Below are 17401 nucleotides of genomic sequence, written 5' to 3'. Positions count from 1 at the left end.
GGAGGCTAGTGGGATTGAGGGGGGGGTAGGGATGGCTATATTTCTAGAAGCGAACTCCAGACAAATATGAAATGCATGGGTACAAGTTATGCCTTGGAATGTACACAGCCTTATCCCCGCTTACCGTTTTGTGGAGAGATTGTTTCCCAACTTGAACTCATGTGAGCAACCTTATCGTTGCGTCAAGGTCCACCAATAAACACCATTATGTCAATATGTCTTATAAAATCAAAAGTGGTCTATCTCAAGTGTATGGCTCACCATGTAAATGTTTTCTTTTTTTTCTCTTCCAATGATCTTTATTTTTCAAATTTGATTTCACTTCATCAAAACATTTTATCTTCTTTCAATGATCTTTGTTATTCAAACTTGATATCACTTCTTCATCAAAACATTCTATAGAGGCAAGAAGAAGTCATACCAATTGGAAGATTAATCACTTTTGGATAGATAATGACACGAGCCATACAGAGGTGGATGGTATAATTGGGGCATCCCAAACTGGCCTGAATCTGGGCTCCTGTTGATAACTTGGACACGGTACAGGTGCATACCAAAGTCCAGCAGCTTTCATGGTCTTGAAGGATGGTCGGGAAGAAACAAGCACAAGACCCCTTTATCTACCAAATTCAAGACATTGCAGATTCATTCGTCCACAAAAGGTACAGCACAGCACTGTACTTTCCATGGCCATGGCTTTATATATCCTTATGCATGAACAGATGAACCTCACCACACCACTCCCGACAAGCACCAAGCACTTCCTTTTGCGCCTCATCAGTCATCACTCCTCCTCATGCGGTGCAGACACAGGTGCTATAATTTGAAAATAAACAAAAACAAGGCAGAAGCTATAAGCCTGTAACAGGACTTTCCGTATGAATTTCCCAAAAAAGAGTAAAGAATCCTAACCTCCTAGGTGAGGATTGGTTACACTAAAGTCATTCTTCAGGGCCCAGACTGACCAAAAGGGATGAATCAAATTTGGTGTCACTGAAATTGCTCTGAGCTTTTATTAGTTCCAATGATCACCAGTCCCTGAACTTCCTGTGCTGCAAACAAGCAAATCTAACTACCAAGCAGGTTCATGGGTACATCTCCACTCATTGTGCATGTTAATTGTATACCAACTTTGACAAGACACTAAAACACTGACCCAGATTTTGCACCAACAATCCAAGTTTTAGTAGACAAAACAATAGAATAGAATTAAAAAAAAAAATCCAACAAACCTGAGCCATTGCCACTCACACAACCTCTCAATTGAAATCATAGACTTGAAAGCAATAAAAAATATCAGAAAAGTAACTTCTGCCAGCATAACAGGAATAGCAACAGAATGCCAAAGAAAGGATAAACAAATGGAACTGCCTCTTTTCTTTTTCCCTCTATTGTACATTTCTTGTAAATAAGATGTATATGTTACAAATCAAAATTTTGTGGTGGTGCAGCCAAGACCACTCTATTAGAAGAGCCTTTTAGCTTAAAGAAACAAACATAAAAAATGCACAAATTAGCATCTTTTCAACCCTTTTTTTCCCCTCTACAATCAACCTGGAGATTTTGGATCTTGCAGTACGTGACAATACCTTCCGGTGGGTACATAAGGAAAGGTTCTCATGAATTAATACTTACAGAAGAGGGGGTAAAAATCTCTTCCTCATACCAAGCTGCAAAGATGCACCAACCTAATGGAGCAAGCAGATGGTGGAATGCATACATGAAATGTGTGCGACACATTTAATTCCATATAAAAGAATTCCAAGAAAACATAGCCACACACAATCAATACTTACTGCAACAGATGGTTGAATGCATATCCTGAAAGAACAGGAAGCACAATAACTGGAGAAAGCATCATGATAAACCAACAACCCAACTCTGAGATCCATATGCCGCTTTACATTCCTGAAGGATATATTTGGGGCCTTCAGTGGTGGGGAAGAATTGGAAGAATGCCATCCAATCCAACAAGTACTCTCAGTATGGAATGACATATGGCAGAGCACAAACATCAGCTGACTCTATCCGCAATGCTTCAGCCCACACCTGTGGGGTCTCGTCAGCCACAGAAGATCCCACCTTGGGATTCTTTGATTGGAGACTGTCACTGCTAAACAGCCATTCCTGGTCGTCAAAATCAGACAGTTCCTCCATTTGGGTTACTGAAAGAATCTGGCTTAGATACTCCAAATCAGGATGCGGCACTTTCAATGAAGTTTCACCATTCTCAATTGCTTGTCCAATGGGGAACCGCTTTGTCGAGCAAACAGAAACTTGTTGAGTTTCTATTAGACCGTTGACTTCGTGTTCCTTATGCTCTGCCTTAAAGTTATTCGGTAGCCCCTTCTTATCAGAAGTAAACTGCATAGCAGGTTGGCATGGTTCAACTTTCTTTCCATTCTCCGCTAACAGGTGAGAGGATGAGGCAGGTCTTGGTAATTTATCTGGCCGAATGTCACTCCCTGTTATTTTAAAACAGAAGGATGATAAAACTACTAAATAGCCTACAGAAATGCTAATAGAAGACTAAAAACTTGCATGAAAAGGTCAACTTATGCCTAAAAAATGCTATTATACAAATCAAATGTTAGGAAAATTGGCTTTGTAAACATAAACCTAACCAGTCAAGAGCTAAAAGGATTGTATTCAATTAAGCTTCAAGCAATAAGCACTGTAATGTATCTAACACCAACCGTGGTTGGATATGCACAGCCCAATAAGGTGCTTCCAACCACTAGATGGCAACTGAGGTTTCCTAGTAGTACTGTGCCGCAGGACAAAAAATCAACTCACCATGTGAGAACCCATTCATCTCTCTTTCTTTTCTTTTCTTGAGATTTCCATCAATATCAGAATTATTGTTACTCTCCTTGGAAGAGTTTAATGTTGATGTTTTAATGCTGATGGTGTTGTTTGCAGAGGACTTGCTGTTTTCTTTCAATTTATCCTGCTCCCTGTTTTTGTGGTCACTTTTCTCCTTCGCTTTCTCCTCCTTCTGTTTGCTCCTATCTTTACCCTTTGCTTTGCTTTCCTTCTTTCGATCTTTCTCCTTGTTCTTATCCCCCTTTTTTTCCCTGCCTTCCTTGTTTTTTTTCTTTTCTTTCCCTTCCAGTCTCTTCTTCGCATCCTTCTCCATTGGTTTGACCATTCCTTCAACTCTTTGTTGATCCAGTCTGGTGATCTGAAATTTTGCATGTCCTGCACTTCTTCCTTCATCTCCATTTCTTTGTACATCAGCTTTTCTATCATCATTTTTCTCCATTTTGCACAGATCCATATAGCTGACCCCATTAAGCTGGGATAAGCCTGAGTTTTTTGTTGTTGTTGCATTTTTCTTTTCCCTTTTCTTTCCTGTCCCTTCAGCCCAATTGACAGCATTCTCCACCACTCTGACCATCCCGCCGGCTTCCCGTTGATCCATGTCATTATTAATCTTTTCTTTCCCTTCAGCCCAACTGACAACATTGTCCACCACTCTGGCCATCCTCTCGGCTCTTCGTTGATCTGCAGCGAACTTATTCTTCTCTCTCCCTTCAGGCTTACAGTCAACATCTTTCTCCACGAACCTGGCCATAACCTCAGCTTTTCTTTGCTCTGTATCAGTAAAGTTCTCAAGCATTTGGACCCCCACCCCTTTTTCTGCATCTCTGATCCTCCTGTCCAAGTCCTGCACAAATTTAGAATCCTTGATGTCCCCATCCCGCTGGCTGTTCTGGTCAATCTTCTGTCCACCACGCTGGCTGTTCTGTCCATTTGAACCATCCTTACTTTTTTCTTTCCCTTGAGCCCTATTGCTAACATCCTTCTCCACCACTCTGGCCATCCCCACCTTGGCTCTTCTTTGATCTGCACCGACCTTATTCTTCTCTCTCCCTTCAGGCTTACTATCAACATCTTTATCCACCAACCTGGCCATAACCTCAGCTTTTTTTTGTTCTGTACCAGTAAAGTTCTCAAGCATTCGGACCCCCACCCCTTTTTCTGCATCTCTGATCCTCCCACCCAAGTCCTGCACAAATTTAGAACCATTGATGTCTTCATCCCGCTGGCTGTTCTGGTCAATCTTCTCTCCATTGTAGACCCCAGGTTGCCCTTCAATCTTTTTCTCATCTGAGGTTTTGTTTTTATCTTTATCCCTATCCTTGTCCTTCTTCTTGTCTTGGTGTTTTTCCTTTCGGTCTTTCTTTTCCTTATGTTTATCTTTGCTTCTCTCCTTGTCCTTCTTCTCTTTCTTCTCCTTGTCCTTCTTCTCATTCTTATGTTTTTTCTCTTTGTGCTTCTCCTGAAAAACACGTCTCAGTTAGGGGGCAATGCATATCCACATAAGGATCCATGCATATATTATATGCCATATATATTATGGATGAATAGGATGCCCAATATTGAATAAATTCCACGTACACCAAAAATAAGATTCATAAGCTTCCTAGTACATCAGAAAATTTTAAGCCATCTACCAGTGCTGGCCCCACCTATGTGGGGCCCTGGGAGGGGTAAGTTTGGAGATGGTCCCAATCTTCAGCATTTTTACATAAAGTGACTGCTCTCATGAATTGAAAGCGGGCTTTTGCCCCGGCAGCCCGGACCTTTTATGGAGCAATGTCCCCAGTATATAAGAAAATTGTATCTAACAATAATTCTTGTCATAAACATAACAATAATGAACATTTTAGTGGATTATACAGTGACGTACCAAAAGAAGAAAGGCAAGTTTTATGCTATATTTTCCCCCTAATTATTTTCTGTATGAAACTATTACTTCAATCTGACACATGTAAGATTCTGCAAAAACCAATAAAGAAATGCACCAGTTTTTAGCAGATTGAAATAGCATACCAGAGAATAATTCTCCCTTAAAATAATAAACAATTTTGTGTATTGTCCAGTTATATATCTCATAAAATGCACCAATTGCAAAAATGCAATAAGTGTTAAAACAATTTTATATTTGCCACCCAAGAACTTCTACAGTAACGAAAATCTGTAAGGTCATATTGTCCCACGCCAGCAAGAAGACGTAAAACAAACACAAATCTAGAAAAAGAAAAACATTCCAACATTTTCCAGACATAAGCAGTTCATGTATTTAGAAGAATTCATGCAAGAAGGGCAAAACAACATAATGTGTGAGAATACAAAATAGATGGCTCATCCAATTGCTAAATTTCAATTGGGAGCCCTTCACACTTTATGTCCATAACCAAACTTCATGTTGTTTCTCATGCAAACTTATCTTTCTATTACAACCAAGAATTAAAGTATTGGTATGAAGTATTGTTTCAGGAGGGTAATTTTACAAAAATTATCGTATCGTATTGTATCAGAGAGATGATACACATGGAAATAGTCAAGAAACACAAGGAAATACTTAGGATACATGCAAAATACATTTTTGAAGCATAATACATAATAAGTAGTCATTGGGTCTAATCAAATGCCATTAGGTGGTTGGACCCAATAAGCCTTCATAGGATGTCTGATTATAGGACGTTAGGTAGTAATTAGGTCCAATCGGACAATCAGATTCCATTTGGACTGCCACTTGCCCAACTGATGCATTTGGACTTGGAGGACAATTCTTAAGCATAAACACCTTGTTAGAGACACTATTTGGTCAAGAATTGATGATGTATGTTATAATTATCTATGGCTTAATAATTGGCACTCACATGGTGTTCTCATTTCCAGATATGGGGATCGAATAAGATATGATGCAGGACCGGATAGTAAGGCCAAGGTTTCCTCTATCATCCTAAAGTAAGGTTGGATCATGAATGACTTAACCCCTGTCAGGATCCCTAACGATTTGCAGAAATCCCCTCCAAGAAAATCAAATCGGTGGTACTATTGTGCAGGAACTTAAATCAGTAACTGAAGCAGCAACTCAGTAGCAACTTGTCATCATTCAGTCACTGATTTAGCCTCAAAATAACACCCTTGAATGGTTCAGGGTTGCAGCAGATCTCAGTCATGGAATTGATTGGAATAAAATAGAAAACAAAAAATAGACGAAGATAAAAGAAAGGATAGATTAGATTGAGTCTCACTCTCTCCCAGGCCTCTCACCCCCACCGCTTCTCACAGCTTTGTCACTGTTTCAAATGAAACACTTTTTTTTTTCAATTCATTGGCTGCTGAAATCAAAGCAGCTTCCCTTTATTTAGAATAATCAATCAATTACATTAAAGGGGCCTTCCCTGCGTGCAGAATCCCTGCTTTATCCTAAATAGAACTACTTAAAAGATATCCAACCCCAATCTAATTAACAAAATAAAGAATCCTAATAAAAGGAAAATACTAACAACCTATAAAAGAAACTAATCTTCAGCTAATAAACCCCAACGCAAGATATAAAAACTTCCTAAAATAGAGGACCAATAAAGCAGTAAAATCTTCTTCCATTAATCTTCAACTGATCTCCAAGTTAGATGGCTGTAGGGCCCAAAAATAAAACTGTTAAATCTTCTTCCACGCAAGCTGGTTCCTCCCTAGAAAATAACTTACACAGCGCGACAAAATCTGATCCTTAAAATGTGCTTCATCAAACCAACTAGTTTTACTGCTTGGCGTGCTTTGACTCGGTCTCTTCCCACCTAGGAGTTTCTTTTCAAAAGAAACCTTTCCATAGCTAATTGTTGCCTCTAGTGGGAACTCTCAAGAAAATGTGGGCCACCTATTCTTTTTTTCTTTTCTTTTTTCGTCCTTTTTCTAGATATGTTTGGAAAAAATTCCTTAACAAGTGTTAGCCTCATCAAAGAACTATCCTTCCCTTTCAGAGAGAATGCAGGTGGATTTAAAAAATTTCGGCAGTAACTCAATATGTGATATTATTGGTGAGCTTGCATTTTGTGCTGTGATTCAGTATATTTAGTGGAAAAGAAATAAAAGAAGATGGACCTTCTCGTTGCGTACTATAGAACAGATTGGGGAAACCATTTGTTTTGATATCAGAAATAGAATCCTACCCATTCGTCAGGTGAGCCCACACTTTGAGAAATAGGAATCTTGCCAACAGATGGGACCTTCCAATTATTTCTCCCCCATCCCCGGCTTTTTGATGTATCATCTTCATTGATGTTTCTGCCCCTCATCGGTTTTTGATGAATTGATGTATCATCCTTTGTTTAATTGTTTCTTCCCTCCCCATATTTTGATTTATTATCATTTTATTAATTGTTTGTTGTTTTCAAAGGGGTCCCCCTATTGTCTTGCCTATGGGCTGTCCTTGTATTCTGCTTTTTCTCTTAACTAATTTTCCATTCACCCAAAAAAAATAAAAAGGTCCAATCATAAATAAGTTATGTTGTTTGCAATGTTTTATTTATATGAAATCAATGCCTTATCTAACATTTTAATTGGGTGGTGTACACTGTTTACATACAATGTCATACATAGGATCGCGTCCCATACTTGTGTATCAAAAAATTATACAAATGGCATTCGGTCTAACACTCCGCCCCATGGATTTAGTTCTAGGTATCGATACTGGTATCGGTCTCTACCAATACTGATCCAATCCGGATCGGTGTCGGAGAGGATCAATGCGTATAGGTCACTTTTATCCCTTGCTTTTCAGAAAAAGTACTTTTTTTATTGTTTAGCCCTGAAACGATATGGGTAACTGATCCGGATCGGTCAAGGATCGGGGATCGGTCTCAGCCAATACCGATACGATACTGATACTTGAAACCATGATCCATCCTCACCATCAGTCTAAATCCTCAACATCAGTTGCCAAGTGTCTCCCTCTATGACTCTAGCATGAAGGTCCGCAGCTCCGGCAATACTAAAGTGACCAATATGCATTCTACTTCTTCCGGTTCTGTAATATTTGGTTTTCTATTCCTTTCTTTCTCTTTCTTTTTCTTCTTCCAATGGATGTGGCAGCTGCCACTACTCTTTTGTGGTGGCAGTGGCACCTGCTCCGAATTTCCTTGACTGATTCTGTAGTGTTGCAGAGATCACCTTGGTACTGTACCCACAGGTATTGAGAGGTATCGAGTTGTATCGTATTGGTGCCTACCGATATGGTACGATACTTTAAACCCTTATAACAATCAAATGTAAATCAGCCAAAATAAAAGAGTTCTTAATGAATAATAAATATAGTTTGAGTTGTTTTACAAAAGCTCGTCGTCTGGGCCCTTAAAGAATGGCAATGTGACTGGGTTACGAACTTACGATGGATAGCAATGACATACTGATGGGTAGATCATATGGTTCTCATAGGAACACTTGGAAAATTATAAATACGCAAAAGATACACAAGGGGAGTATTAAGACCATTACCATGTCATTCTTTTTGGGTATATCATTTTTTTTTGGGGGGGGGGGGGGGGAAATAGAGCTCCTACTGGTATATTCTCGCAGGAAGATCTGCAAGAGGACTCCATTCTACGCATTCATATCCTGGAATAGTAAAGTGTAGATTTTTGTCTCTTACAACATGCAGCATGTGAGCGCATCTGATCTAAACCACACTGGTAGAGATAAAGTAAATAGATCACTAAATACCTTGGTTACAAACAATAGTCAAAAGTCACGGGATATGGTTAGATAGGAAGCAAGTTAACTACCTAGTTGACATTCAAATAAGAACCCATGAATCCCCATAATGCAGATTTTAAGGCGGCCCAACCCAATACAACAGCTCAGCCTTATACGAACTAAATGGGGTCAGCTACATGGATCCTTGCCCTCCAATCAACTTTATTTTTTGTAATACTTTATACAAGGCCTAAGCTATGCATGTCTTTCATCACCACTTCTCCAAGGGTCATTTTAGGTTTGCCGCTAGATCTTTTGGTTCCTTCAATCTTGAATCAAATCACTCCTCCGTCCATTGAACACAGACATGCCACCTCAAAAGACTTTCTCGTAGCTTAACCTGTATCGGAGCTACTTCAATCAGCTCTAACATCATCATTTCTTACTTTATCCTTCCTAATTTTACCACTCAATATCCTCATCTCTGTTACACTGAGTTTATTTATATAATGCTTCTTAACTGCCAAACATTTGTACCATACATCTAGCCTGTCGTATAACTTTCTAATAAAATTTTCCTTTTCCCTTAGTTTTGAAGGAATACACCAATTAGACATCACTCTTAACGCACCTCTCCACTTCATCCATCCTATTTCAATTCTCTATGAAACATCATCCTCCATATCACCTTCTTTATTTATGATTGAGCCCAAACACCTAAAATAATCACTTTGTTGTAGGTTAAGGAATTTCTCAATTGAAAGTAGTCGATCGGGTTACTCGCGACCAGGGAGTGAATCATCAAATGATAGGATATCAAGGTCGCGAGTGAGGTCAGTTCTATGAATCTATCCTCTCATCCCCCCATTTCGGTTTTGGATTGTGAAATCCCCCACTCGTCAATTTTCACCACTTCATTATCCAATAACAACAACCATAACCTTATCCCAACTTCATAATCCATCTAGTTGTAACTAAGTTACCCACCACATAATCCGTCTTCATTCTACTTATTTTTAAACCTTTTGATTCCAAGGTTGATCTCTGCTTTGGTCTCATCTCCAAAACAATATCATCAGCAGTAACAAAACATATTCCAAGGAACCCCACCTTGAATAATGAGCCAAGGAAATGCACATATCAAAGATAACTGTCAAAATAAGGAATGACATCTTTAGATAAGTAATTTAGAGGTTTAAGTTAAGAATCCCTACATGAAGAAGCCTTCACACCCAAGTCAATCTGGCTTTGAAGAAAGTTAAGCCCAACTAGCATAGGTTTCATAGAAAAGCATCAGGAACTAATGCATCTAACCTTAAATCTGCTGAATTCTACTTGTATTGGGTTCAAATTTAATATCCAACTGATATGCACCACTCGAATCTCAAGCTTTCAACCTCAATAGCTCTCCTTATCATAGTAGTCAAGGTGATTAGGCGACGGAAGGCACTAGAGGAGCGTCTAGGCATGCATTATGACTATATGTAATATAGCAATGATAATTTTATAGAATTGTTATTATATGCAACATAGAAGCTATATCAATGCAATATGATACAATTATTCTAGTAATGGCCTAATATAAGAAAAACAACAAATAATAAATAAATTATATTCATCAATAAACAAAGCAATAAACATAAATCAACGTAAAACCGTGAAGTGTCAACAAGACGTGCTATTGACTTGGACCCAAGAAAGAGTCTGGACACCTAAGCAGTGCCTAGGTGACGCCTTGACAACTATGCTCCTTATTAAAATATAAATGAATCACTCAACCAGAAGTGATTTAGCTAGGGAACATGAAGCATATGAGATTGGGGGTGCTTAGAAGCCTATTGCGAGAAAGGATGAGTCAAGGCAAGTCGTAGACTCCTTCCTTGGGTTTTTTTAACACTATTAGGACTATGAGTTTGGGTTTTCCTAGTCCTATTAAGACTGTGGGTTTGGGTTTTCCTAGTCCTATACTCCTATTAGGCCTGAATACAATTAGAAGTTAGCAATTAGTATTAGTTTCCTATTTTGTTATTTCATATTCCTAGTAGGACTTATAATAGCCATTCTATTTAATGAATGGAGGGCAGCCCCAATCTAATTGATTGGGACTACCTTTGCTCCACAATCGCAGGTCTCTCTTTCTCCCTCTTCTTCTTCTCTTCTCTTTACATTATATCAGAGCCATAACAAGTAGCTGGTTTGAGACAACAACAACACAACTCAGCCTTATCCCAACTGAATGGGGTCGGCTACATGGATCCAAGGGCCAAAAAAAATAAAAAAATAAAATTAAAAAAAATAGAAAAATAAAATAAAATAAAATGAATTTTGGACATCCCACTCACGAATCGGCAACCCGGACTATAGCCCTCCAAGTAGCTGGTTTGAGAGTCGTTCCAAAGTCTCATGCTACTGGTGAAACTCTAAGAACTAGGGTCTTGAATGGGGTTTTAATAAAGATGATGAAGTGTATGAAGAACATACCTACTGCTGCTAATTTTGTGCTGAAAATTTATTCCTGAACCATCGATTTAGTGCTACTGGTGTTTGCTGATCCTTGGTATTGTCACATTGTCATCACTGATTTGCTGATTTGTTTAATGGGGTTATCTGCTACGAATTTTATCTTCTGTATTGCTCCAAGGGAGACCCTAAATTCATTACTGCTGCTGCTACTATGCTGCTATTTCTGATCAATGAGGATTGTAGAATTTTGTTCTGAAGTCGATTTGCAGATTCAGTTCTTACCACTGGGTTTTGATGTTTTCTGCCATAGTTGCAACATCATCAAGTGTCATCAAAAGGGTTGCGATAATCTTGCTGCTGCTATCAGAGATTTCTGATCATGATTCTCTTGCTGCTATGTTTTTGGTTATTGATTTTTGCTAGTAAGACTCCATCATTTCTACCCCTTTCTGCCTTGTTTCTCGGTTACAAAAAGTGAATCAAGAGACTACTGGTTGCGTGGCTGTAAAGATGACAGTTTCTTTTTTTGATTTACGTTGGTTGCGTGAAAGATATTTAGAGTTTATCTTTCCCCTTTTATTATTCAGGTTTTCCTAAATTGCTTCCACTTTTCCCTTTGTTTTTGACCTATCCTTTAATTACATTTGCTTCCAAGTCTGCCCTTGCACAATAATTCTACCTCTTATGTCCTTGCCTACCAATCAATCAGTTTGGGATTGTTGTGGGATTGATGGATTAATTACAAAATTGCCATCACCTTTTGATTAATTGCGCTCTATTGTTGAAGGGGGTCCATACCGAACCCAATCAAGTATTTTTTACTGAGGTTTCACATAAGTGGGGGATTATATGTGTGTGTGTGTGTGTGCGCCAAATTATTGTTTTGGTGGCCTTGAGATCACCTCAATTTGAAATTTGCACTTTTTGGAAAATTGGTACTTGCATAGGTGGTAATTGGAATTATTTGTTCAGATTTGCTACCGTCAGGGGGAGATTGGAACTTATTTTACCGTGTTGCTCTTGGTTATGGGATTCTTCGTGATGATCATCCTTTGTGATAGTGGTTGTTGAAAATTAATTGTCCATGTGCACCGCCACAAGTGATGGGGAGATTCAAATTATTATCTACTTGATTTGATTTATTGTCTACTCAAGATTATGCCTATTCAAGATTATTTCGTTTGTAGTCATGTCTTCTTGTGTTTGTCCTCAGCAACTATTTTATCTTTTGAAGATTGTATATTCAACGACATGATGTTGTTGGGTACATTCAACAACCTGATGTTGTTTGGTCCCAGCAACTTGATGCTGCCTATTTATCTGTGAAATTTTCTATGAGACGTCTATCTGGGAGATCTCTATTTGAGGCTCGTGAGTGCTTTCGTTATAGCTATTAGGAGTTATAGTTTTTGTTGGAGTGCCTTCTTTGGAAAGGACTTTCATTGCTTTTGGAGTTGCTGATAGCTTTATGATGGTTGATTGAAGTTCTCTCTATGCTCGTTGGAGTTCTTGTTGGTCTAAGTTGGAGCTTTCTGTTGCTATGTGTATACTCCAGCTTGAGGGGGAGTGTTAGAAGTCTATCGAGAGAAAGGAGGAATCTAGCGCAAGTCGTAGACTCCTCCCTTGGGTTGTCGTAGTCCAATTACGACTGTCCTAGTCCTATTAAGACAATACAATTAGAAGTTAGCAATTAGTATTAGTTTCTCTTTCTTTTTTTCTTTCCTATTCCTAGTAGGACTGGTAACAGTTATCTGTCTTATTCTTAGTATGACTTGTAATAGCTATTCTATTTAATGAATAAAGGAGGGAAACCCCAATCTAATTGATTGGGACTCCTTTTGCTCCACAATCGCAAGTTTCTCTTTCTCTCTCTTGTTCTTCTCTTCTCTTTACAAGGGCAAACTAAGATAATAGGCAACATGATCCTTATTAAAATATAGAGGCATCTCCTGACCAGAAGTGATTTAGATAGGGAACATGAAACAAACAAGATTGGGGGAAAACTGAGATAATAGGTTGTCAAGTCGAAATCACTATGACAACAAAAAAAAAACTGAACCACGGATTTAAATTTGTGGTTGTTGCTTTGAAGGCATGAAAGCTCCAAATGACCACTACTAGCTCTGTAGACACTTCAAATAATGACAAGACGGTCTTTACATGGGATATATTGCATAAATAACTGAATATTATCAGGCCAGGCCATTATCATACTACAACTCTTGTGAGACCCCCCCTCCCAAAAAAAAAAAAAAAAGAAGTAAAAGAAGAAGGTCGTCAGAAACTCAAGACAACTCTTGATTACAGGGAGTATCATCGGAAAGATCTCACCAAGAACCTAAGATCACATCCTGAAACCTATATGCATGTACTCCATAAATATATAATGTCCTCCATAATAGCTCAACTGTACTAAAGTAAAAGGAACACTCCGAAGGATCTCTTGTATCTCTGAATTAATGCAGCAACAAGATTTTTGAAGAGGCAAGTAAATACTAGTAAACATCAAATTTCCCACTTAGGATGAGGTCCTGAACTTTGTCAAAATACTTGTCTCCCAATATGCCCACAGCACACGTCAGAAAACTCATTATTTAACCAAGAAGCAGCATGCATTCAGGATTTTCACAGGTTCATATAAATAGTTTGGACATCATGTATACATTACACATAACTCCCAAAATATCAGACTTAAAATCAAGTTTCTCAGCGATTTTCAGCATTGACTTCAGAAAGTAATACTGCCAACCTTGTATCTACTGGACTAAAAACCTATGGTTAGATTATTTTCTTTAATTTGCAGATTTCTACTTAGTTTATCCTTAATATGGGTCTATGTAAACATCATAGACTGCCCAATGTTCCAGCAGCCAGAACTTCCTTCAGAAGGAAGTAATGCCTAAATTTAAGGAACCACAAGTATGAAACATCTCAATCTTCAATCAAAATGTACAACTTTGGAGACTTGGAGGCTACATGGTAGAGCTATTATTGTTTTCAAGAACTCTGAAAACAAAATTACTGGGTTGGCTTGTGGTACCACAAAAATTCACGAGAACCCATAATTGTCATCCAATATCTGATTCCTGATCATGCTCACAAACTAGTAAATTGTAGCCCATTAGAGAAAGAGGAACCACGAGTATATTGAATAAAATACATCTGATTCTCTAATCAGGGATTTCTCCATGATAAAAGTGATTGTGCTAATGGAGTAACAGAAAAGGAAGTTCAATGTAAAGCAAGAATTTAGTATCACTGAAAAAGAAAAAGCCATAACCATTTTTGCCAGAAAAACATATATTGGATTAAAAAAATGTGCGAAGAAGAACCTTTGCTAGAATATCTGCTTCATCAGTCCTGGCCTTCTTTTCATATCCCAGTGGCGGAAATGGAAAGCAGCGAGACATCGCACGGAATCCTGGAATCAGAAATGTGGGTTCCTTTCACCAACAAAAAAGCTTCACTTAGTTTACAGTAGAACTGTTCCAAGAAGGGAACGGACCAGCAACTGTTCTCCTGTCCATGCACCATGTCCCCGCACTCATTGCCTATTTCAATGATTTTCCATGATCTTATCTTCTGAGGTCCCCAGCAACCAAAATTTTTAAAATTCCAATTTCTCAAATCACACTATCATGCAAGAAAAAGAACACTCCTCTGAATTTTAATAGAAATTTCACTGATCAAACACTGCACTAGCTCCAATGATGTCAATGATGCCCAGATAACGATCAAATCTACCATATCAAAAATACTGTACCAGCTTGAATGTTGCCAGAAACAGAAACAAAGAAAATAGTTCCTAAAGCTACAGATGCTTGTTGAGGTATGTTAAGCCGAAGGGTTTCTAGAGCAACAAGACGGTACACTGCAATTTGATCTTCTTCTGTCTTCCCTGATTGGACTATAAAGAACTATCACCTGCTCCTTATCGGCAAAAACAGACATCAAGAACATTGGGAGATCAAATAAAAACGCTCCTGTAGTAAAAACCACAGAAGCCGCAATCTCAAAACGAAGAAACTATCAATTCCGTATCACCGTCTACACATTTAAAGTGCAGTCCTCTTCCATATCCATAAACCCAAAATTTTCACCATCTCCCAATGCAGATTCAGTGTGCGAAAATGACTAGTTTGAACAATTTGACACCAGAGCTACAGACACCACAAACCCAGCTCAGGGGACAATCCAAATTTTCTCCCATCATACAAACACACTTCCGATCTCTATTTCCACTTCGTGCGACACCTGAACAATCCAAATTCTCCGTCTTTATTCTGCAACCTGTCTTGATAATAACCCTAACAGTCCAAATCCAAAGATTAGAGCCGTTCCCACAGACGATCCGACCAAACCCTAGAAAAATCCACCAACAGAAACATCCTAAGCACACACCCCCAAGTAAGAAAAACCCTAACTAATCATCAATCCAATACATAAAATCTACCAAGAATTTTCTTTTTCTTTTTCATAAAAGAACTTGTAAAGAAAAAAAAAAGTAAACAGAATTCCCCCTTCTCTCTCGGCTTCCATTACAAGAGTAGCAGAAGCTCGATTGATAGCATTAATGCCTCAAACATTTGCAGAGAACAAGAGAGAAGGAGGGAGAGAGAAAACCCATGAAAATTTATTATAAGTTGCTGTTTTAATCTTTTTATATACCTTGCCCACTACAAAGTAGCCAATGTAGAAGGACAAGATCTCACAGATAGATACAATAAAGAAAAGGGGGCTCTTTCAGTTTCTCTCTCTCTCTCTCTCTCTCTCTCTCTCTCTCTCTCTCTCCTCCTCCTCCTCTGTGTGAGTTCTGGTTTCTCTCTCTCTTCTCTCTCTCTCTCTGTTTCCTCAGACCTTCAAATGGGTTTTGTTCGGAAATTACACGCTATTGAAATTAGCTTCTCAGAAATTTTTAACACCCCAAGAAGAGTATAACAAACCCCTATTTATAAAGGAGGAGAGAGAGTGGGAGGGTTAAAGAAACGTGTGAAAATGAAATTGAGAGTTGAGTCTGGAGGAGATGAAAGTGGTAAATATGGAAGGTTTGGGGTGAGGAGAGAGAGAGAGACCAAAACGACCACATCTGGGTTGTGAATTCCATTATCTCTCCTATTGCTGTCATCCACCTGGCACAAATCCACCATCCTTTCACTTTTGGATTCTGCATCTATCACGACACGTGTCTGTCTACTATTCATAGACATGCTTGTCCATGTGAGGTTGTTTCTTCTATTAGGAAGAGCTTTTGTTTTCAGAGTGATTAAAGCGCACTAAATTAGTTGGTGTGAAAGAAAATCGGTACTAGAGTTACCACAAAAGGGATAGAACTGAAGGGTACTGGACTGAACCAGGTTGTAATGTTTTGGACCTGAACATTGAGAGAGAGAGAGACCTTGCAAGCTTGAATACTTGTCTATGTTTCTGTGTGCAAAGTTGGAGGAAAATTTAAAAGAAAAATTAATGTTTCTTGATTGATGGAAAAAGTAGTAGTACTAGCTCATACCTACCTGCCAAGATTTGTAATGAAGAAGGTAGTGTTCTTAAGGGAAACCAATTAAATGACTTAAATTTTTTTAATTTTCTCCTCAAATATAGGAGTTCATGCTCACTCATAATTGATACAAATTAGCATCACCATTTTTATCTGGCACAAGACATTTTTTTTCTCTGTCTTTGGAAATGAACAAACAAGGGGCTGGGTTTAATGTGCCCAAAAATAACCTGATTTTTGTGTTTCTAATTGTAATAACAAGTAATAATAAAAATATAGAAGAAAACATCTAAATTGTTAGGTGGAATAATATCTGAATTAAATAGATACATTATTAAAGTTGGAAAAGAAGAGCTATGTAGAAATTTAGTATTGAGGCCTAGAGGACCACAACCCAAATCCTCTTAATAAACTCACAAGAAAGTAGAGTATGTCAAGTAGTCTCATTATATATGTGGCACAAATCACAGATTGGGTCAATATCCACCCATTTTCTCAAGATGTCTTTTGTTAGAATTCCTTCATATGCTAATTTCCAAAAGATTGTAAATTTTGGATGGATTTTGAGTTTCCAAAAAACACCACCAGTGTGAGCATGGATATAAGCAAGTACACCTAATTGAGAGTCCACTCAAGTTAGTAATAAAATTAGATGTAAGAAATTTGGCAGCCATTTTAGTTGAGAGTACCCATTATTTGTGAGGTGGCGCCATCATTTGTCATGCTCATTGATAATGGGTATTTGAATAATTTTATTTGAAAGAGAATTATGGAGAACAGAATTTAGAAGACTAACATTCCAATCATCCACATCATAAAATCACTTATTTTCCTTAGGTAAGGAGGATGATTGTTGGAATATGATAGGTTGGCAAGAAAATTATTCGGAATGGACTTAATCCATGGGTCAGTCAAAATTTTTGTAGAGTATCCTTTACCTATCTTCAAATAAAT

The 17401-nt window shown here is 38.2% G+C and overlaps 1 protein-coding gene across 1 annotated transcript; it reads right to left on the bottom strand.

Annotated features, from left to right (window-relative positions):
• Positions 1-1354: 1354 nt before the first annotated feature.
• On the bottom strand, positions 1355-15871 carry LOC122063889 (splicing regulatory glutamine/lysine-rich protein 1-like). The gene is made up of 4 exons (XM_042627577.1): positions 15622-15871; positions 14286-15315; positions 2797-4285; positions 1355-2465 (listed from the first exon to the last, which is right to left on the bottom strand). Exons 2-4 carry the CDS (start codon positions 14361-14363, stop codon positions 1981-1983), a joined length of 2052 nt encoding a protein of 683 aa, XP_042483511.1. The 5' UTR covers positions 14364-15315; positions 15622-15871; the 3' UTR covers positions 1355-1980.
• Positions 15872-17401: the final 1530 nt, after the last annotated feature.

The sequence above is a fragment of the Macadamia integrifolia genome, unplaced genomic scaffold, assembly GCF_013358625.1.
Source record: "Macadamia integrifolia cultivar HAES 741 unplaced genomic scaffold, SCU_Mint_v3 scaffold149, whole genome shotgun sequence".
NCBI classification, from domain to species: domain Eukaryota; kingdom Viridiplantae; phylum Streptophyta; class Magnoliopsida; order Proteales; family Proteaceae; genus Macadamia; species Macadamia integrifolia.
The sequence above is the reverse complement of the archived record's forward strand: the minus strand, read 5'-3'. Positions and strand labels throughout refer to the sequence as shown.